The sequence below is a fragment of the Cheilinus undulatus genome, linkage group 23, assembly GCF_018320785.1.
Source record: "Cheilinus undulatus linkage group 23, ASM1832078v1, whole genome shotgun sequence".
Classification (NCBI taxonomy): Eukaryota; Metazoa; Chordata; class Actinopteri; order Labriformes; family Labridae; genus Cheilinus; species Cheilinus undulatus.
This window is the reverse complement of record NC_054887.1, coordinates 17,548,085-17,570,872: the sequence shown is the minus strand read 5'-3', so window position 1 is coordinate 17,570,872 and position 22,788 is coordinate 17,548,085. Positions and strand designations below refer to the sequence as shown.

Sequence of the window (22,788 nt, the reverse complement as noted above, 5' to 3'; positions counted from 1 at the left end):
ACGTCCTAATCAGTGACACCAAATAAGCCATAAATAAAACATAAGCTCCCACTTTGTATGTTCACCAGTGATTTGACAAGCATGAGGTTCTATGGATCCCAAAAAGACATCATAGCAGCAGGTTCACTGTCTCATAAGGCAGATGCACAGCCTGAACCACTTGTATACCCTTAAAGGACTGACCCTGGCCAACTTTTATCATGTCAACCAGAAAGACACATTTAACCCTAAAGACTCTTGAGGCCATTTTGCTGCTTTTTTTTTTTTTCTTTTTTTTTGTGCTAATTTTCTGTTAGCTTTATAAAATTATTTTGGCTGTGTAAATGCCAGCAACACAGGTTTTGGAGGGCAAGTTTTTTTTCATTGAATTTTGAAATTTTACTAACAGAACCTGTAAGGGTTCAATAATAACCTTTGTACATTTTTAGATAACACTCAGTGCCCTTGTGACCAAAAATGGCCCATGAAACCCGTTGAAAACCCTGAACAGGCCGCAAACAGGCTAAAAGCCATGAGAACCACAATTTTTGATCCTACAGCCATCAAAGGGAAAAAAACACTTTTTATCATATTAGGCTTTCATTCGGAAGTCAGTGCTTCAAATTTGCAGTATTGCTGCTCAATATTGACATACCAAAGGCTGGGATAACCACTTCCAAGAAAATCCAATTTGCATGTACTATCTGAAAATTCTCTTTTTTTCACATTAAAAACGAGAATTTTATGCTTTTAGATTGGCATTTTAAGGGTTGAATTCCTGAAAATCAATCAATATTTGACATTTCTCTTTAGGTTTTATGCTGTTGAATAAAATAATTGAAAAAGTGGGAAAATATTAATATATAATATTTTATAATAATGTATATTATTTTTTATTGCGGTTTATGTATGGTGTCCATTTTGGACAGGAAGAGGCTGTGTCTGACTGTTTTTAGGGTTTCTGAGGATTCACAGCAGCCAATTATGCCTTTCTCAGTGGTAGAAAAGTCACAAAAAGCCCATTGAGCCAACAGAAATGGTTTAAAACAGCAACTACAAAAATACAAATAACAGTTACAATCAATGTGGGTCATTTGATGTTGTATCTACTACTTTAACCTACCCTATAACTACATTTTAGGTACTGTATTGCCTCAGAAATTTTTTATTTAATTCTAAATAAACCTTTTTTTTACCAGACAAACCCTTGACACTTCCTTTATTTAACTGAAACCTCACTGGCTTTTGTCTTTGTTGTTTGCAAAGCTGGAGTCTAACAAACTTAACCTCTTTTAACTTCTAGCTGTGTGCCTCTAAAATCTTAGTCATCCTTTAGTGTCTAGGCTGCATTTCAGTCTGTTTACCTGTGACACGGTTGTTTTACTTGTTGTGTGCGCTAGCAGCTGTCATTCATTCACCTCCTTTCCCCCCCATGACAGATAATCTAAGATAAATGTGCTAAAACCTGATTTTTTTTTTCCTTATGAATATAAAGGATTATGTGTAATTATGCTACTTCTTACTCACCCATAATCGCCTAATCCCATTTGAGTCATAGTGTTTTTATGAATGCGATAGCTATTTTTAAATGTTTTTACACTGTGAGAAGTTAAGCTGTTTACCAAAGACTCTGACAGTTTCTTCATTTCCGAGTCATTTCTACAACATAAATGCCTCCCCTTCTGTCAGAAAATAACAGGAGATTATTTTGTTGAGGATTGCTTTTTGTTGTGTCTCGTCCAATTGTCGTGTCTGGCCTCCGCTCTCCATTACACAATCTTTGTCAAAGCAGAATGCCTCCTGACATATCCATAATGGCTTTGTGTAATACTGATGTCCCTGGAATTAGCTTTGCAGGATCAAAATATTTGTTGTGGAACAGGGTAAATTGTAGAAGCTGATCTTTGAACCGAACTGGCTGTTTGTGTCTTGTCTTTAGCTTGCTGAAGTATTTTGAACAGTTTAACTAAATGTATGTTTCAAAGACAACAGAAAAAATCACTAAACATCTTCCATCTGCCAAATATTTCCCTTCTCTCTGGGCTGTATGGACACCACACTTAACTGTCTCCCTTGAAAACAGGATAAGAATCTTAATTGGCACAGGTTTATGTGTATATGTAGATGGAGTTTATGTTTCTTGCTTTAACAGTCATGATTCCTTTTGGCTGGCTGCTGACAGCATTTAAGAACATGAAACAAAACAAGGAAAACAGAAACATCCCAATTATTTTTAAAAGCTCCAGTTTTGTCTGTGACTGAAGGAGAAAAGACACACAAACAAAGGCTCACACAAACTGTGTTGTTTTTGCTCACGGATCCAACAGTACTGCAAATATAGGTTGGGGAAAAAGTGAAGTGCTAATCATGCGTTCATTAGCATGTTTTCACGTCTATGAGTCTGTCAATGTGTGATTAACTGGTTTATTTACTGACTGATATTTGAGTTCAGTTGGCAGCCAGCCCACAGCAGTCTGCTACACGTAAATCCCTCTCTTTTCCCTCTGGCACATTTAAAAAGCAGATTCCAAACACTTTTTCTACTTCACACTGAGCAAGCATTATTATTTCTTTCAAAAAGACAGCTAACTATTTTTTTATGTCTAATTAAAAACTGTTTTGCTATCATGCTGCAATTTGCACTTGTCCTCAAACATCATCACTTTCACACCTTATTTTGGTATGCATATATATCAGCGGATAAGGGAAATGGCATGTACTAATGGCATGCAACTTGATAAACTATGTGTTAGAATAATCAGCTCCTGTGTGGGTGTGTGTGTGTGTGTGTGTGTGTGTGTGTGTGACTGATGAATAAATCCTCAGTACCAAAGCAAGCTTTAATTAATGGAGCTTGATGATCAGCAGGCAAAAGCAAACAGCAACTAAACGAGCTTGCCCCCCGTCAGGGAGGATAATTGCATTTCACCAACAGATTTTTGTGGCAGAAACACTGCCATCGATGGGAACCACTGATGAGGGTGTTATTTTTTCCCTTTCATAGACTTTTAGTGGTTTTATGCTTGCAAAACTCCCTTTTATTTCTCAAAGGGGACTGCTGAGCTTTTCTTTTCTTTATTGTTTTTGTTTTGGATGTCAGCTTTGTCTGAATACAGTAGTGTTTATACTCATGAGGATAGGTGGATGTGAGGGTGGTTTAACAGTCTCTTTATCTCTCATGCCTTCATTCTCTGGTTTGGTCTCTTTTCTCTTCCTTCTCTCCTCTTATGCTATTAATAATTACCGCTGAATTAAGTTATTCTGGAATATCCCAGGAACACTGTAGTGGCTGTCCTTCCTGCTAGGTAAATGAGAGTTGGGTGCTCCTGTGCTGCACCCTGTATGAGATTAATATACAGCTCCCTTTTAATTTTTAAAGAAACATTAAGGGTTCACTGCCTTGTCATTACTCTTCAAGTAGCTGCAGCAGCCTCAGCTGGCTCATTTCTTTTTCTCACTGCAGCAACTAGCTTTTTCTTTTAAAAGTGAAAACTATAAAAGCCTAACCTGGGACAAGTACTGCAAATCAGCCATGGCTACAAGTCTTTTATACATTGCATCGGTTGCACTGTGATTAAATGCAACAATTTCTATGTATTGTCCCTGAGAAGTGAACTGATAAATGCATAAATGAATAATAACAGAAACACTTTACAGTGCAACTGCCCTACAGAAAACACCAATTTTGTGAATCTGGAAGTGTTATTTTGCAGGCTCTTGACTATGAGGATTTCAGATGGTTTACCTACTCTCTCTGTCACAGGATTTCTATTTACTGTAGAAGTCTCTGTGTCTTTCACCTTTTCCAGCCTTTTACATACCAGAGACCACTGATTGGCTCATGCTCATCTGTGCGCAAATGTACACATCACCTTCTGAACCTCTGTATCAGTTTTTATCACTATCATCATCCTCTCTGGTCCTCTTATCACTTTGAGAGCCTGTCTGTACTACTCTTGCTCTCCTTCTCTCTCTCTCTGTCTTTCTCTCTCTGCCTGCCAGGAGATAGAGGGAAGATTGGCGAGATTGCAGTGAGGTTACATTTGACACCACCATACCTTGTGATTGTTTGGATATGAGATCTTGGGTGGATAACAGTTATCACCACCATGCAAGTGCTCACTCTGACCATAGTAATGTAGATTTTTTTTTTTTGTTCAATTAATAATGCCAAAACTTTGACAAGTAAACTTCAATGGGATTTTTTGGGGGGGTGGGGGCTAACATGGTTGTCCTCTTAGCTTTGTGGGTGTTTTGAGCTAAAACAAACTCATTATTTACAGAGTTTGCCTGTCAGCAATTCCATAGTTTTATTAGTAATGTCATTTTCCGGAGCGCAGGTGGCCTAGTGGTTTAAGGCGCGCCCCATGTATGCGGACAGCCCGGGTTCAAATTCCGACCTGAGGCCCTTTACAGCATTTCTCTCTCCTGCTCTCTTCCCTGTTTCCGACTCTATCCACTGTCCTCTTCTATCAAATAAAGACCCAAAAATGCCCAAAATAAATCTTTTTTAAAAAACAGAATGTCATATTCCATGGCTTCGCCCTGTACCCATGGTAAAAGCAGCAAGCAGACAGCATTTTGGATAAACAGGTTTTACTATTATCACATTTGCTATATCATACTATCAGCAATATGAAATATGCCCAAGTATTTTACAAGTAAAGACATTGTAGCTGTAAAACGTTTTATATTGTTTAAATGTTGCTGTAAGCTTATGTTTTTGTAAGGACAAATTTTCATGTGTTATAAATTATATCTGCCCTTTTGCTTTTCTGTGACAATGATCACATTTTTGTGTCATTATCTGTAGAATAATATCATAGCGTCAGTACTGGATGAGATTTGGTTCAGTGTTGCATGGCTTCAATTATTTGTGTATCAGTGCACTTTAACTGGATACAGCCCAGGTTAACATAACTTCTCACTGTTTCAGCTTGTCACCAGAGAGGCTTAATGAGCAGGGGTCACACATAGGGAACCCTAATGTTTACAGGAATGCTGGCATTTCTCCTTGATAATCACTTTGATGGTATAGATACGTTTCTATACACAGTATGCAACTGTGACTTTAAATTGGCATTGTTTTACATGTGTTGTTTGAGTGTGTGTGCCTGTCTGTATGGGCTGTGTGAGATGCTGAGACTTTGCAAATGACCTGAGGACTTTAGGGAAGCTTATTTCTGCAACCACTTGCATTTCCACCCTAATTGTTCCTCTTCTGCCCATAAACCTGCTTGTGTGAGAGTGTGTGTGCAGGCATGTTAAAGAGAGAAAGACGGTCCTTTTCTCTCTGCTAGCAGTGTCAGCAGGTGAGCTGCCCTATTGGGAGAGAAGAGAGAAATCGCCAAAGCATGCAAATTGCTACTCCAAGGGGAGAATCAATTAGGTGCATAGCGGCTGGAGCAGAAAGACAAGGAGGGGTTGAGGGAGGCAGAGGTCCATGCAGAGAGATGGTGCAGAGCCATGCTGATCACCTCCTCTGAGACAACGCATTACTCCACCTCTTCTGTCCTCTTCCTCAATCCATAGACTTCCTAGTGCTGTTGGCTAAAGCTTTGTCTGCACTCTTCCTTTAAAACCTTTTCTGTGCCTCAGCTTCATCCCTTTTTCGTCTAGCCCATTTCTTTTCTAAGTATAGCTTGTGCTGGAATCTCAAATGTGTGCCCTCTTCACCTTTTTTCCTCATTATTCTTTGTAAAGATGCTCTGCTGTGATCTGTGCCAGATAAAATGAGAAAAATAGAACAGATAATTGAGCCTTAACGATGCACAATTTATATCAATATTATAAATATTTCATGTGATGGTTGCTCTGAATGTATAGTGATTTGTTGGGGATGTCTGTGTTAATGTTGCTGGTGTTGACTGGATTCTCTTTCTTTCCTCTTCAGGAACATAATGTCCTCCATCTCAAGAGAGGCTTGATCCTGATTGGCCAACAGCACTGGACTGAGCCTCTTTCCCTCTCCTCACCACCTCAAGCCTCAGCACAGCCATGACGTCCCTCACCAGGACACGGACCTGCTTTTTTGTCTGCTGCTTCCTGTCTAGTCTGGCACTTTCTGTGAAGTCACAAACAGTGGTGCAGGCCCCACAGGCTCATAGTGCTGGCTCCCAGGTGATCACAGCGTCCCTTCAGGAGGACGAGTATGCATCGTTTCATGCCGAGAACCCTGAGTGGACATTCAACCATCTAGCGGTGGACTATCGCAATGGTAATGTTTATTTGGGGGCTGTTAACCGCATATACAAACTGTCTCCGGGCCTGGAGGTCCAAGTTTCTCATGAGACTGGCCCAGATGAAGACAACCGTAAGTGCTACCCACCACGTATTGTCCAGCCCTGCAGTGAGCCCCTGACGCTCACCAACAATGTCAACAAGATGCTTCTGATGGACTATCGGGAGAACCGGCTGTTGGCATGCGGCAGCCTCTACCAGGGCATCTGCAAACTTCTCCGCTTAGATGACCTCTTCAAACTAGGAGAGCCCTTCCACAAGAAGGAGCACTACCTCTCTGGCGTCAATGAGAGCGGCTCTGTGTTTGGCGTCATTGTGTCATATGGTAATGCCTCTCCAGACATGCTATTTGTAGCCACAGCAGTGGATGGCAAGCCAGAATACTTCCCCACCATCTCTAGCCGCAAGCTGGCCAGAAACTCTGAGGAGGATGGCATGTTTGCCTATGTCTTCCATGACGAGTTTGTGGCCTCAATGATAAAGATCCCCTCAGACACTTTCACTATCATCCCTGACTTTGACATATACTACATTTATGGCTTTGCTAGTGGGAACTTTGTCTACTTCCTGACTTTGCAACCTGAAATGGGGGGTGGACCAACGACAGGGTCCTCCTCTGCTGGTCGGGAACAGGTCTACACCTCCAAGATAGTCCGCCTTTGCAAGGCAGACACTGCCTTTAACTCCTATGTGGAGGTGCCTATTGGATGCATTAGTGGTAACGTGGAGTACAGATTACTGGAGGCAGCTTACCTTTCCAAGGCTGGTGCTATCCTGGCACGCTCACTTGATGTGGCACCGGACGATGATGTACTGTTTGCTGTCTTCTCGAAAGGTCAAAAGAGGCGACCACGACAGGCCTCGCAGGACTCTGCACTGTGTGTCTTCTCACTACGGAAAATCAACGAGAAAATCAAAGAGAGACTAAAGTCCTGCTATAAGGGTGAGGGCACGCTGGACCTGGCTTGGCTCAAAGTCAAAGATATTCCCTGCAGCAGTGCGGTGAGTATTATCTGAGCTCTTCCTATGCAAACATATATTTTGACCCACAAACACAAGAACAGTGACAGAGCTGTGCAAATCAATGCTGTATTTATTACCCACTTTGCAAAATAGGATATTCAGTGAGACTGTATGAAGACAACTGATAATTGAAAAGTTCCTTAGTTTTGTTTTAATCATTTCAAGATGTGTGACTTCACAGGTTAGTATCTAGAGAAAATTACTTATGATCATTTGCTTTTAACGTGTACTATAATGAGCCTGTGGCACTGCAGGAGGTCTCCATGAACGGTGTGCTCTTGGGTGGGTTCATGCTCCTTCCTATTACCATGAGATATTAACCAACCACTGCCTCTTTTAATCTGCTCACCGTTTAAACAACGAGGCTCCAGTGCTCAGCTAAATTACCATAATTCAGTTCTGCATAACACCATTACAAATTCAGTGATTCAGTTCATTTGATTTCTCACTTTGTGCACAAAAAACAAGGTTAAATTAGGTGTTTCATGTTTAGGCCATCTACACAAGCAGCCAGAGTTGTTTTAGCATGTTTTTGTTGTTGATGTCATATTATGTGGTTTATAAGAGCCACCTTCCTTAGGTAATACAGCATTAGTAGCAGCAGTTATCCTGTAGCCAGCATGGCTAAATGAACCATGCATCCACTAGCTAATTTAAGCTCAAAGAGGTGTAGATAGCATGTTAAATTATTATGATTATGCACTAGTTAAAGGTTTATTGTTGCAAATCGTTCATAGAATTGTTTGCAACTTTTTGGTACATTTTCTATGATTTACTTTTCCATAAAATAAAACAATGTTATAATCACAAAAACTTACAACAAAACAAATTTATTTAAAATACAGACAGTTTGCAAGGGAATAAAGTAATTGAAACCAGTAACAGTACAACAAAAGAAGAATTTGGGCACTTGATCCTGATTGTATTCCAGCAACATAAATTTGATCCTCTCGTCGCTCTTCAGTCCATATTGTTATGACCTCAGCCATGCTCTATCTACAAGACATCATTTGAAGTTGACCCTCTCTCATGTTTGGCTCTGGAATCACAGTGTTTATCTATTACTACATCTCCGGCACAGCACACGTTCCGGGCGCCTTTGTCTGCCGCTTAAGGGCCTGATAAATCATGCCTGGGGGGATGGAGGGGTCTGAGCTGTCAGCAGGGAAAGGAAGTGTGAGGGAGCACGCAGGGGTTAGCGCTGAGGAATGATGCCATTTCAGCATACGCCACAGTATCACCACTGCCACCGCATAAATTAGACCCTGCTGAACAAGTGACAGTGGACTATGTAGGAGATGGATGAGTTCTGACACACACATACACATATGACACCAAACTTCCAAGTAACACTGCTGCAGAGCTGGAGATGGAGACTTTTGACAGCAAAAAGACAAGTTGAACTATAGCAATCAGTACATCTTTATGTGAAAGGTTTATTACATAATTTATGAAAATGAAGACCAGATAATTCGTGGCTGTTTGGTGCCATAAATAAATGTGCATATTTAAAAGCATGGACGCACAACACAAACATAAATCACAGAGCTATTGTCTGAGCATTAGTAAATTAATAGATATAAATATTGTCCATGAATATCATGTTTGAGTGTTCTGAGAGTGAAAACGTATGACATGTTAAGATACAGAGTTGGCTGACACCCACTTTACGTCTGCGTCTGTAATGGATGTTTGTGTTTTTAATACCCAGTGGTTGACTTTCGATAAATCATTAGTTGTTAGTCTCTGATTACCTCTTTTGCTGCTTTAAATGATGTATGCCTGGGAGTGCCACGTCTCTGACAGAATCAGAAATGTAGTTTATACTCATCGTTCTCATCTTCTCTCTTTGCTCCCCTGCGGGTGTGAACAGCCAGCGTAGAAGCTCACAGAACAAACACAAAAATATTCTGTATAGAAATTACCAAAACGGTTGTTCAGAGAATTGTGGAAGTCAGAGTGCATTTAGGTTCCTGCTCTTATAAGTGAGGAATCACACAACCACATCAACATCAAATAGGGGTCTTACTCAACTCTTACACTTTTCTTACATAAGCTTGCTTTAAACTTTTGTTCATTCTTTAAAACATTAATGACCAAATGAAAGCTGGTTGGGTTGAGATGAAAATAAGAATTTTAATTGATGAAAACTTTGATTGCGCTGATAACTAAACATTTACTATATGTACATGACCTTGTGATCAACAGTGACTGTCAGAAAGCCATAATTTCATTGTTGGTCTAACAGCTGCCTTTGACACTATTATTTATGTTTTGATTCAATTTCTTGATGATTTAGTTGGTTTTTCAGGTCCATTTTCCATAAGTAGTTTACATCACATTTGAAAGACAGGAAGTTGTACAATTCAGCAGGCAGCTTAAAAAATAAATAAATGAATATATATATATATATATGTATATGTATATATATGTATATGTATATGTATGTATATATATATGTATGTATATATATATATGTATATATATATATATGTATATGTATATATCAGTTGCAAGAAAAAGTATGTGAACCCTTTGGGATTTTTTTGGATTTCTGCATAAATTGGTCATAAAATGTGTTCTGATCTTCATCTAAGTCACAACAATAGACAAACACATTCTGCTTAAACTAATAAAGCACAAAAAATGATATGTTTTCATGTTTTTATTGATCAAAACATGTAAACATTCACAGTGCAGGATGGAAAAAGTATGTGAACCCCTAGGCTAATGACTTCTCCAAGAGCTAATTGGAGCCAGGAGTCAGCCAACCTGGAGTCCAATCAATGTGATGAGATTGGATGTGTTGGTTAAAGCTGCCCTGCCCTATAAAAAACACACACCAGTTTTAAATTTGCTGTTCCCAAGAAGCATTGCCTGATGTGAACCAAATGTCACCCAAAAGAGCTCTCAGAAGACCTACGATCAAGAATTATTGACTTGCATGAAGCTGGAAAGGGTTACAAAAGTATCTCTAAAAGCCTTGATGTTCATGTGTCCACGGTAAGACAGACTGTCTACAAATGGAGAAAGTTCAGCATTGTTCTGTAAAGATGACTGCAAGAGCACAGCGCAGAATGCTCAGTGAGGTGAAGAAGAATCCTTTATTATTGCAGTCAACATGTTCATAAATCCAAAGGTTCACATACTTTTTTCCACTCTGCACTGTGAATGTTTACATGTTTTGTTCAATAAAAACATGAAAACATATCATTTTTTGTACTGTATTATTGTTGTGACTTAGATAAAGATCAGAACACATTTTATGACCAATTTATGCAGAAATCCAAGAAATCCCAAAGGGTTCACATACTTTTATACAGTGCTTAACAAATTTATTAGACCCACCACCCAAAGTAAGGTTTATGCCCCAGCTGCCCTAATTAACAGCACTGGTAATTACTAAAATCATTTTTATGTTTCTGCAATGGTTAATACACCAATATGTAGAAGCTCTTTAACTGAAATGATATTTTTAATGCTAAAATATAATTATTATTGTTACCCATGATTTTTAAATTTTACTGATTTACAAAAAAACTGAAAAAATAGTAAAGCACATTATTATTTCTTGATTAATATGTCAAATTATAGTTATTTACTTGCATTCCTGAACAGATAAATGAGTTTCAATGGTTGAATGTTATGCTTGATTAATTTCTGACTTCTCAGAGAAGCCCAGTGAGCCGGTTCAATTTTGGTTATAAAAAGGTGAATTCAGTTTAAAATTCCTCATTCCTGTTTAAAATGGTAAAACGTGGAGAGCTCACTGAAAATGAGAGAGTCAGCATTAAAGCACGTCATGACGCTGGTTGGTCTCTGAGACAAATATGACAGGGGGTCTAATAAATTTGTTAAGCACTGTATCTTTGGGGCTCCACAGGGATCCGTCCTTGGGCCACTAGTTTTGAATTTATGCTTTTGCTTGAATTTCTTGTAGAGCTTTGCATCAATTAAGATGCCAGTGATTCAGTTCAATTCAGTATCACGATTCATCACGACTCATCTGATGGGTTTCATCCTGTTTTTTCAAAATTACAGCACAGAACTGTTTTTCAGCTGTGGAGGCAGGTTGTCAAACAAATATAAACTCCCACTGTAAATGCAAATTGCTTTTTCAATCGAAATAAATAACAAATGTATACTTCCCTAAATCCTCGGGTAATAACCACAGCCTATATTTACCCATGGTATGTAGTGTAAAAGTGAACTTAATTATTAATACAATGTGCATAACTATCTTCCTTCTATATGCTGTTAAACTAAATGTCATATCAAAAATAAAGATTATTTAAGGTAAAAGGTTTGGTTGAAAAATAGCAGCTTTTGGAAAATGGGCTTCATATTTACAAGTATAATTAAAAGTCTACTTGGGTTAACTTGTTTTCAAAAGCATTTGAAATGTTATATTCAAGTGTAACACCTTTTTCACCTGTTCTGTCTGTACTTGCCTCACTCTCACACATGTTTATTTAATGAGAGGGATAAACTTCAGATCATTTTGTTAGGATTTAAAACCTGAGCAGAAAATGTGACTGGTACCTCCTGTATCAATGGAAAGATGTTAATATTGACTCACAACTTACCTTACTTTGAGGGAACAATGTTTGCTGATGGTAGGCAGTGTTTGATTGAGGCAGGATTCTGGTAAAAAGACCATAAAGAGCTCTCAGTTCATTTATTTTCTGTGCTATCTTGTGGCACGATCACTCCACAGATGTGTGGGTTTTTTTTTCTTGTTACAGAGTTTGCCTACGGGAACATAGAACATTTAAGAGTCTGTCCATTCCCCCCTATTAAAGTGCTTTTTTTCTTATTCTGCCCGACTTGCTCCGTATTTCTGTGTCTCTGTCAGCAGACAGCACTCTGCAGACTCCTCAGTGTTTCCATGTTCAAACATGGGGACAACACATAGGAATTAAATGGTGTCACTTGTGACTAGAGCTACTGTAAAGACAAAAAGCAGCCCTGCATCTGTTAGCTTCCTTTGCATTGATGCAGAATCACCCATGCCTGCATCATGATGCATAAGAATTATTTTCATTAACACGTTTTCTTATCATCCATGTGGCACATAATTGTACATTTTACTGTCATCTGATATGTTTAGCCATATTAAAACACTAACAGACTGTATAAAAGACATCTTCTCCCAGATGTCCAGAAACTGAAAAACTAGTTAACAGTAATTAGTCCAAAAAAAATCAGATAGGGAAAATCCATCTTCACCCTAAATCTTTGTCTGTTGAATAAAGTGAGCAATCTCTGTATTAACTTGGAATGACCTCAGCTTTGAAAATCACATCCTTCACATACATTACCAGAATAGTATTTTACCATTAAACAACAAATCTAAACTCTGATCATTCATGTCCCAAACTCACACTGAGAAATCAGTCCATGCATTCATTTCAATCAGGTTTCATTGCTGTAATGCTCTCTATGCCTGACTGTCCAAATAATCTGTAAAACATCAACTCATTCAAAATTCAGCAGCCTGACATGTACAAGAAGCTTGCTTTAAACTCATCATTTTTTTACTCGAATCTGGCTTGTACTTGTGTTTCATCTAATTTCTAGTAGGAACTTTCTGAGCAAAAAAACTTATTTATCACCCCTATCACTGTCATCTTAGAAAAGTAAACAACAGTTTTTGTATTGAATGAGATCAAATCCCTCAAAAACAGTGATGTTATTGATCCAGCCTATCTTTGGATGTATTAGAGACTGAATCTCTGATATTCCAAGGTTTTGAAAACCAAACTATCAAATCATCTAAGTACTTTAGGTAAAATATGTTCAAGGACACATGTGCATTTACTAGGGACAGACTTGAGAGGAGGAGAGCATAAACCCTCTCTAGTGTCAGACCTTTGTGTTTGCATCCTCTTAAAGAGGCTTTCAGCAGAAGTGAAGGAGATGAAAAGAGGGTGAAGTTGAAGAAAAATAGTGTGCACAGAGGGTGTTATGATGGGTGAGAGGATAGATGGTAAAGAGGGAGTTAGGGGGTTGGATGCTTCTTCTCACCCCCAAACGGCCACGCTTGGCTGAGCCAAATAATGCATGCTCAACAGTATAAGTCTGCGAAGGTCCTGCATCCATAGATCATTGTGAAGTGGCATGTGACCTATAAAAAAAACGCTGCCTGCTCCCTCCGTGTTCACTGTGTCAGCAGAAAAAAAACAGAACAACAAAACAGCGGCATCGCAATAAATTCTCTGTGCTCTCTTCCCTTGCATCTTTGATTCATTGCTCTCTGCCTGAGCTGCTCTTTTCTCCTTTTTCCTGTCCTTCTCTTCATGTTCTTATAAAAATAGTTGCCACCATCGCATCTCTGTATTCTCTATCTCTGCCCTCTATTTCCTCTAACAACACTCTCCATAAGCACACAGTAAAGTGCTCTCCCACCCCCCCCTTCTAAACACGGATGAGAAAATTACAAGGTCGCCTGTAAGTCCCTGACAGGCCACAGCCATCCCCTCATCCCTTCTGCTAATGATCATTAATTACATGTCATTAACTAACATGCCACGGGCTATTCTTCCGCATTTGTCATGTGCTATCGACTTCACATTCTGAATTCACTCCAATTAATTAGATTATTCTACTCGGTCGCCGCTGTTTCTTTGAGTCTTTTTCTTGATCTCTCCCGACACACGTGCTCAGCCCTCCCCTCGTTTCATCCTCCACTTGAAAGCAACTCCTCCAATATAACATTCTCTGTCTTCCCCTCATGCTCTTATTTCATGTTATTGACTCTTTTCTTTCTTCTATTTTTCCCTGTGTTTGACAAACCTTTGAATTGTGTTTTTCTCTCTGTGCTGACCATCTCTCCATCACTCCTCCTCTGTCTGATCAGGGAGCTTAATCAGAGTCTGCTGCCGATGAGTTCGTCTGAGCCACATCCTCAGGAAGGGAAAAGCTAGTGGATTCATTAAGAACATCCAGACTGCCCCCCTCTCCCTTCTTCTCCCCACTTCACCCCACTCCATCCACATATCCGCTATCCTGGCTCGCTAATTAAATCTCCATACATGAAACCACTTGCTAAAGGTCAGAATCCATCACAATATCATTATTCCGTGATTAAACAAATGTCTTGTGCTTCCTTTGCTGTACTCCTGCTGACTGGCACAGGCATCCATCTGAAATCACTGGCTATATTAAGCACCTTGATTTCTTTATCCTATTGTTTTTTACTTTGTGTGGCTTAAAATACTCTTTCCTGCTCTAATAACTATCACTAGGATCTGTTCAGTAATGTAATTTAAGAAGCAGAACAGGAAATTATACCTCAGAGTTTACCGTCATCCTAGTGTGATTCAATGATCTTGATATGCTGTATTTCTTAACATGCTGTCGAATTTTGGCACTAAAATGTCTATGATATAAAAAATGACTACTTGTACGTATGTTTTAGTGGATTACGTACATTAATATGTCAATCAAATATATCTAACAGTTTTCAAAGCCAGAGAAATTCCTTATTTTTATAGTTGAGATGGTATGGGTATTATGGCTGCAGCCACCGTAACAGACCTGAATTGTTTGTCATTGCCATGGAAATGTAGCATCAAAGACTGATAAATAAATTTCTCTCCACCTCAGCTGCTTATTTCTTGTTTTGAGCTGAGGACCGTATTCAATAATTATTGCTGTCCAAACGGTTTTTTTAATGAGCCACTGTTTTTGTTTCATGGATGAATCTTACTACTTTAATTGGCCATGTGTCTGTGTGTCTGTCTCAATTTGCATGCAGCTGCTCAAATTGTCTTTGAAACCTCTCAGAAGAGTTCATAGGTGCACTGGTTTGGAATTGGTGCTATAAAAAAATCACAAATATTAACATATTTTCTAAAAAATTCAAAATTGTTGTGCCTTTCAATTCAGTTTGCCCACCTAACTGTCCCCATTCCCCATTACGTCACTTCTCCTGTATCACACACTCACAGAGCTAGAACAGAAAACAACTGGACTTGGTTGAAACACAGCCACAGGGAAACAGATTCAGCATGCATGGATGTGGATGCAACTGCTGCATGATCCCTGATCAAAGTGAGTTCCCTTTAAAGCACTTCTCTGTGCTCTTATCAAACATGATGATACAGGGGATGTGTCACACATTGGTGTAAGAAATTACAGTTTATCTGCAGTTAAATTTTGGTTATAGTTGGCATTGCTGCATAACCATGTTTGAAGATGTGTCCATCTCCGTGCAGCCGAACAGTGTTGATAAAGCGCCACAAAAAAGTGTGCACACTAAAACGTTGTAAATAAGTCAAAAGGAACAGCTTTACTGTTCCCCTTATTATGTTGTAGGTTGATCACTGCAAATATGCATCGGCACACAGAGATGCTGAGCCATTATGCAGTTATTTGGGAAAAAGCACCCCTTTCCATGCAAATTGGCCTTATTGCATTAAGCTTCAGATGACGAGGATAGTAAGAACATGGCGTTAATAGAATAAAGATTAGTCTACTGTCTGTGAGAGCTGATGGGAGTGCGCCGCAGTTTTTGTGAAGCACAACGAAACAATTCCACTCTGTATGATTTGAAAATAAAAGATAATAAATGTGTAAAGGTTGGTAGATATTACTTTGACATCGCTATTACCAAGCCATAACCAGAAGTTAAATCAGTCTGAGGCAGGTGTGGCACTGTTACTCATGACAGGGATGTGACCTTTGCAGTTGTTGTCTTCGAGTTTTCCTTTGTAGAGGGAAGGAAATATTGTCATGGTGGTGCTAAAGTGAACGCAGTAATATTGCCATTCCTTTTAAGTAAACACACTGTCTGTTATTCTGAATATTAAACATGGAGGGATAGAAATCCAACGGGATTGGGATTAGGAGAAGCATCCTGCATAGGGGTCTAGTTTCACATAAAGAGGGAGAAAAGATGTGAAAAAATGCCTTCCTGGCTAATACTGGAGTCCCAGAGTGCTTTGTAAGCAGCTCATACCCAGGAAGGGTACTTTCAGCAGCGTTTCTCCCTCATTATGTGAAAATTATTCTTGAAACTACAACTGATTTACTGTGGAGTTAACACAGCTTTTAAAGTGCAGTTTTAATGGAACAGGGCCCTCAATTCAAAACAAGTAAGTAACAGAAGTGGGTGGAGGTGGGTAGAACCAAGTACAGCGTCTCCTCTCACAATCTTTTGATGTGTTTTTTTAAATGAGAGCCCCCTAGCAGCAGAATTTGCATCCTGTAAGTTTAATTGTCAACATTTAGTAAAAGATGTCTGTTTTTTGTCATGCATGCAACAACACTGGTGGGATTCAGTCTGATTTAAGTCCTCCCAAACTCCCAGATCACGAGTGAGTTATGTTAGTGTTTTACTGACACATCAACAAAAATACACACAGAAAAAGAAAAAAAGTAATAGAAACAAACTGGAAATGCATTTTGGGTAAAAATATAAGATCATAATGCTGGGTAATGTTTCAAAAATAAATCACAAAAAAAGATTTTCTGCTATTTCCCAGAGAAGTGAAAAAACAACATGGGTTAGAAGCTCTCTGACACACATTTCTCTCTTTGATGTTGACATCTATTTTCAGCTCCTATCTTTACATGTGAATTCTTCCCATTTCCTTGTCTTTGCATCTCTTGAACTTGCATCTTGCCTCTTGACATTTCCCTTTTCGTGCTCTGCTTTAGTGACATCTGTTTGTTTCAAAAATCATCCTGTGTTAGTTTCCTGTGTAAATGTTTTCCTTATCCAATATTTATTGTCTGTCGTAGCTGCTTAGCTAACTTTTGGCAGGTATGAGCATCCACAAACATGCATTAACAAAATATGACAATTAAAAACCCATTCCTCACACTGAAACCTGCCAAACCCCACAGATAAATCACATGTATCCCTTAAATGTGTGCACACAGCCTTGTAGAGTCATAAACACTCCAACAAGCCCAAATGTGCAACATTTTTCAGCATTGTTTAGCATGTGCTCTAACTCACCCTCAGTCCCCATTTTTCCTGCTGTAACTGCGCTGAAGTGCCAAGATTGATCCCTCATCCTCTCTGAGATAACATCCCTGTCAGCCATTGAGGCGCACATACATATATTCTTTCTCTCCTCACTTCTAAACATTGTGACTGGTTTTCCGAACAGTCCCCAGGGCGCCGTACAAAGAAGAAGTTAAGTCTTCTCAGTGACAGCTCTTGTACTTTGTGTCGACACTTGTGCACTGAAACTGAATTTTGAGAACCATTCAGTCAGCATGCTGCAAAAGAAAAATTGATCTGGTTTGGAGAGCTCTGCAGACATCTCAATGAAATAACAGAACTTCCAGCCATCAGAAAGATGCTCACATTTTCTCTTCATATAGATTTTAAGGCAAACTAACAAAAAATGATATGTCTGTTTAGAGAAAATGCTGCATAATCTTAGATTTTTTTTCCTATTGGTCTTAATGCATGAATGAGCTGCCACATGACCTTCTCTTGACCTAATCCCTGGACACCCCTACATTTCCTGGGTCAACATATGACCATATGAAATCAGAAGAAATTCATGCTTGCAAGAGCACTGGACCAGCAGGGCTTTGATGCTGATTTTTCCTTCTTTTGGCTCTTTGCATCTCGCTCATTCTGTTTCTGCAGCTAAAAGCAGAAGAAGCCTCAGATGGCTCAATCACTTATAAGGTTGGACAGCCTCCAAAGCAGACAGTTTTTGTGAGGAGGGAATGGAAAACAATTTATGCAGACGGGACATAAGTGGGAGAGCGAAGTGTGCATTTCACTTCTCCATGAGTGTGTGTTTACTTCATAGTGTGTGTGTGTGTATGTGTCATGGTGTGCTCTGTCACGCGTTGCTAGTGCAATGGAGGGCACCATGGATCAGTAGTCAGACAGAGTACGCTTTGGCAGAGTAGCTGCTGGTCCATCTGATACACATAACACACACACACACACACCCACACACACCCACCTACACACTTTTGTACTCACAGGCACACACAAATCAAGAGTAGAGCTTTATTTAAATTTGTAGACTTGAAATCTTTTTGCAAATTAAAACAGTACCATGTATCATAGTTGCAGATCACAGGGAATGAAATAAACAGAAGAGTCTTAAACCCATTTAAACACAGACTACATAAATGATTGTGGCCAAAAGACTCATTCTTGGTGATTGGAAATCCCCCTCTCCACATCTTTTCATAAATGGGTTTCTAGTATGTTGTCAGTCATACAAACAGAAAGACTCAGGTTTTCAAGGTCTGACTCGATACAAACCTTCTCTGCTATCTGGGATCCATTTCTTGTCCACTTGGACAAGGCCAGTGTGGGATGAATATTGTCTGCATGCAAACATATTTTATCTCTACATATTTTCATTTTTTCATGTACCTATTACTCTCTGCCTCAAAATTTGATGCACAGCATTTGGAGTCACATTGTGTGATTTGTAGCTTTGCACAAGCTTTGCTTTTCTTTTTGCCAACTGATTTGTCTGAGCCCTGTTGTTTGTCTTTATCTTTTTTCATGTTTGTTGTTTCTTGTAAAAGTTAAAAAATTAAAAATAAAATATATTAAAAAAAGACAGACTGCTTATAGTAACATTAGATTTTTTTCATCTACTATGTCTATGATAAAGTGACAATGTTCAAATCACGTCTTGACTTTAGCGCTAAATGAATGCTACATAAAGTTTACAGATGGCCCCTCTAAAGTAGTGGTTCTCAACGTGGAGGTTGGGACCCCCTTAGAGGTCACAAGACACTGAGAGGGGGTCATCAGATGCCTTGATAAAGCTTCGAATAATTTAAAAATTATTTCAAATTGTATTTTTTTAAAACATTTTTTGTGAAAATATAGGCGTATAATTAGTTAAATGTAAAATAAAAAACATGGTCATTTGGTGAGGTTTATGCTGAAATCAAAGTAATGTTTAAACTTTTTAAACTTTAAAAAAGAGTAAGCCTGCACAGAGGCCTGCCCACAGAGTTGGCTGGTCCCCTGACAAACCCAGAGAATTGGCCCTCCCCAGTTTAATTTATTGATGATATCAGTGCATGAGTGTTTTATCAGTAGCATCAGTGCTAATGTCCTGGCTTACATTTTCCTCATCTTGGAGCTGAAAAGTCTGTCAAACTATTACTTGATTCTAATTTTCAAAGTATTTTTGTGCCACCTTTTAACTGCTTTTCAGTCCCAATTTTGCCATTATTATTTGTGACTTTTCATCAATTTTGCACAATTTGTGCCAATTTTTCCCACTTTGACACATATTTGCTACTTTACACCAGTTTTAGTTTTGTGGTCTCCGGTCTCTGGCACATTTATTTTGGGTGTTGCAGGCTGAAAAATGTCAGAACCCTTGCTCTAAAGGATTAGAGTTGACCTGTTTTACATTGATTTCTGTCACTTTGAACTGGATCTCCTTTATGTATGGATATATAGCTTCAAAATAAACCGTTTTCCTCAGATGCCTCACATCAGAGTGACTCACTGTTGTTGCAGGACTCACACAGTCAGTGTTTTACTATGGCTAAATTGAATGCTGACATTACATCCAACTGTGAACACTGCAAACCCCCTTCAAGTCATGACATAATTCTCTTACGCTGTCAATCACTTTGACAGGTCAGTCATTCAGCACAGTAGGGCTTGAGGAAATACTCTATCTGAGTGGGGCTAATTACACCAAACGAGAGTTTCCATGCAATCACCAATAATTCTGCTCTAAAACAAGCTGATCGTGATCATCAAATGCTGCATGAAGACTTAATAAGAAATAACAAATTGCAGAATCCGTTTGCTTTAATACTTGGAAGTGAAAGAAAGTCATTAAAAGTGCCACATGGAGTATAATAATGCATTAAAAGGAATAGCCAGAAGTGCAAGAAAATGGACTCTTTGGAGCAATAAGCAGCGACATGAAGTGTAATGTCTCTGTAGTTTAATGTGTGTCATTAACTTGGTGAACTTGCAGCCAGTGGAACAAGCCCTCACTACGTTGAAGCCAGATTAGGCCATACATCAGAGAGGGTATGAGAGCAGATCTCTTTCAGTCCTCACTAATCGCATTGAGCAATTCTCTCTCTCTCTCTCTCTCTTTCGTGTGCGCTTACTGCCCCCCTCTCCTTCCCTCCACTCTGTATCTACTGATCCCTCTGCACAGTCCAGAAGAGAGCTCTCTTTGTGCCGCTGCTGGCAGCCAAACACAAGCACAGAGATGGATATGGCTGAGAGTGACCTGATTCTGCCTCAGTGCCTGGCCTCTGTCCAAATACAGAGACTCTGAGCTCCTGTCCTTCTGTCTTGAGGGAGGAACCCCCCTTGGCTCTCTTCTCTTTTGCTACATTGTAGGACACTGGCAGAAGTACCTACAAGGCCTGCACAGGATTTGAGGTCATGGTTAAGTAATCTGGAGTGTTAGTCACCTTCTTCTAATTAAGCTGTTGTTTCAGTTATGCAACAACATTCAGATGTTTACAACTTTGTGCACAAAGGGTGGATTTACAAAGTAACTACTGATACATTGCAACATGATACAATGTGATGCAACAGTCTTGACCCACCATAACAGTAATGTTACAATACAGCAATACTGCAATAACTGATATATTGCAACACATATCAATATCTGATCAGCTGAAGAAAATAAAACACTCCTGTGAAGGGAAAAACAGACTATTTATTCACTGCCATTTGTTGCCCATGTAACTTCTTTTGTCTTCTTCTTTGAGCCCACTGCCAGTACTTTGTTGGCCAACAAAATTCTGTTTACATAACCCTCACTCTTGTAATACGTTGCATCAATAAGAGTTACTGTAAAGATGGAAGGGTGAACTGGTGTCACTTTCAGCATGTAACTGCTCATCTGGGCTGAGTAGCAAAACATTTGAAAAAAAGTGCTTCTGGTTCCTATCGAACCAGATATGTTAATTGGACATCAATGGACTATACAGCTTTAAAACATAATCCGTTATCATGAGATGCCTTGTCACCTTAGATATTATTTTACTGTATAGTTGATCTGCTGAAATCTATCTTACTTTTCCTTTAAGGAAGTGGTTCCCAACCTTTTTTCCTTTGAGACTCACCTACTTGTGTCTAAGAAAATTTGAGCACCAACTACATTCCTGTTCGGTCTAAATGTACTGCTGTTGCTGTTACAAGAACTTCAAAAGTTCTGTGTCGAAACATTATACCAGTCTTAAAGTATTAATAAATGCTGGACCAGCACTCATTTGTGGAGTGTGGACTTAGTCTTTCGGACTGGTTGATACGCTCATAAATTTCGCTGTTGATTGTACACATATTGAAACATTTTGCTAGCAACTTCCCTTTTTCTCATTTATGTCTCCAAATAACTGAATCAAGTCAGAATTGAACAAGAGCCTCTTGTCTACTTGTAAAGACCTGGTCATCTGAAGGTGACTCAGAAAGTTTCCTGAAAAGGCAGCAAATAATGGGAACCCTGTGAGTTTAGAGATGCATCAATGAGATGGGTTGAGAGAAAGAAAAGGGGACATAAAACATGACAGAAGCAGTGACAATAGAGCCTTATTGGTAGACGATGTCAAAGGGCACATTGATATTATTTGGTATTCTGACTGAATGCATCTTTGGCATCACAACGACAAATGTCATGTTCTTCTGGTGGCGTGATGAAAACGTGTCTGCCTCCTGAAGGCCTGACAGACAGAAGGTACATTTCATTAGATTTCAGAATGCAGGGATGAGATTGTGACTGTGATTGGCAGCCAGCAGAAATAATACAGCATGTGTCAGTGGCAAGAGATGAAAACACACATTTCCACACATGTAATAACATCCACTTCTAGCACATACATCATCCCTCATTTTAAATGCGTTGACAGGAACAGACAGATAATTTCAAATGACTTTTTAATGATGAAAACCACTTTTTCTTTCCTGGAAAAGTAATCAATCTTTGGAGAAATGGCTTCACATTTATTATCTTTTGAGTGAGTATTCAATCATGGAAGTTTCAAACACTATAAAGCACTCATTTTGCTTCTGATAGACCCTGTTAACCTTTAAACCTTGGGTGACGAGTGTCCTTTGCCAGCAAAGGCAACATGGAAATTGCTTTTATTCACTCAAAATATTGTGCTTTACTTTTGATTGCTGAAAAATACAGCTTTACTAGTGAGTAGTTGCAGCTAACTTGGAGTAGATGTACACTAGTGGATGGCTTACAATGGCTTAATAGTGTGTGTTGGAAAGGCAGAAGGATTATGAATTGTTGTCTTAGACAGAAAGGTTGAGTGAAAGTCGGAGATATTTAACTGTGTTTTAAACGGTGTGACCCTAGTTCTCATCAGTGAACCATTAATGTCTTAGCAAAGCACTACAAGAATTGTTGGGCAGAGTAAATTCCTGATAATATCTCATTCTGGTAGGTTGAAAGAGGTGGTAAAGAGGATAATACTGTCCATATGAATATCTGTTTTGTTTTTAAAATCTCTATTTGTTCATTTTTTAATCCCCTCCTTTTCTATCCATCTTTGTTTTGCTCCCCTCTCTCCTCATCTCAACCTTCTAACTGTATGACACGATCT

The 22,788-nt window shown here is 39.1% G+C and overlaps 1 protein-coding gene across 2 annotated transcripts in view; it reads left to right on the top strand.

Annotated features, from left to right (window-relative positions):
* plxna4 (plexin A4) overlaps positions 1–22,788 on the top strand; it is a 283,307-nt gene that overhangs the window by 22,714 nt on the left and 237,805 nt on the right. For both annotated transcript variants that reach the window (XM_041780599.1, XM_041780598.1), the window contains exon 2: positions 5,873–7,221. In XM_041780599.1, the coding sequence (XP_041636533.1) occupies positions 5,977–7,221 (1,245 nt within the window). In that variant the 5' untranslated portion in view covers positions 5,873–5,976. The remainder of the gene's footprint in view (positions 1–5,872; positions 7,222–22,788) is intronic.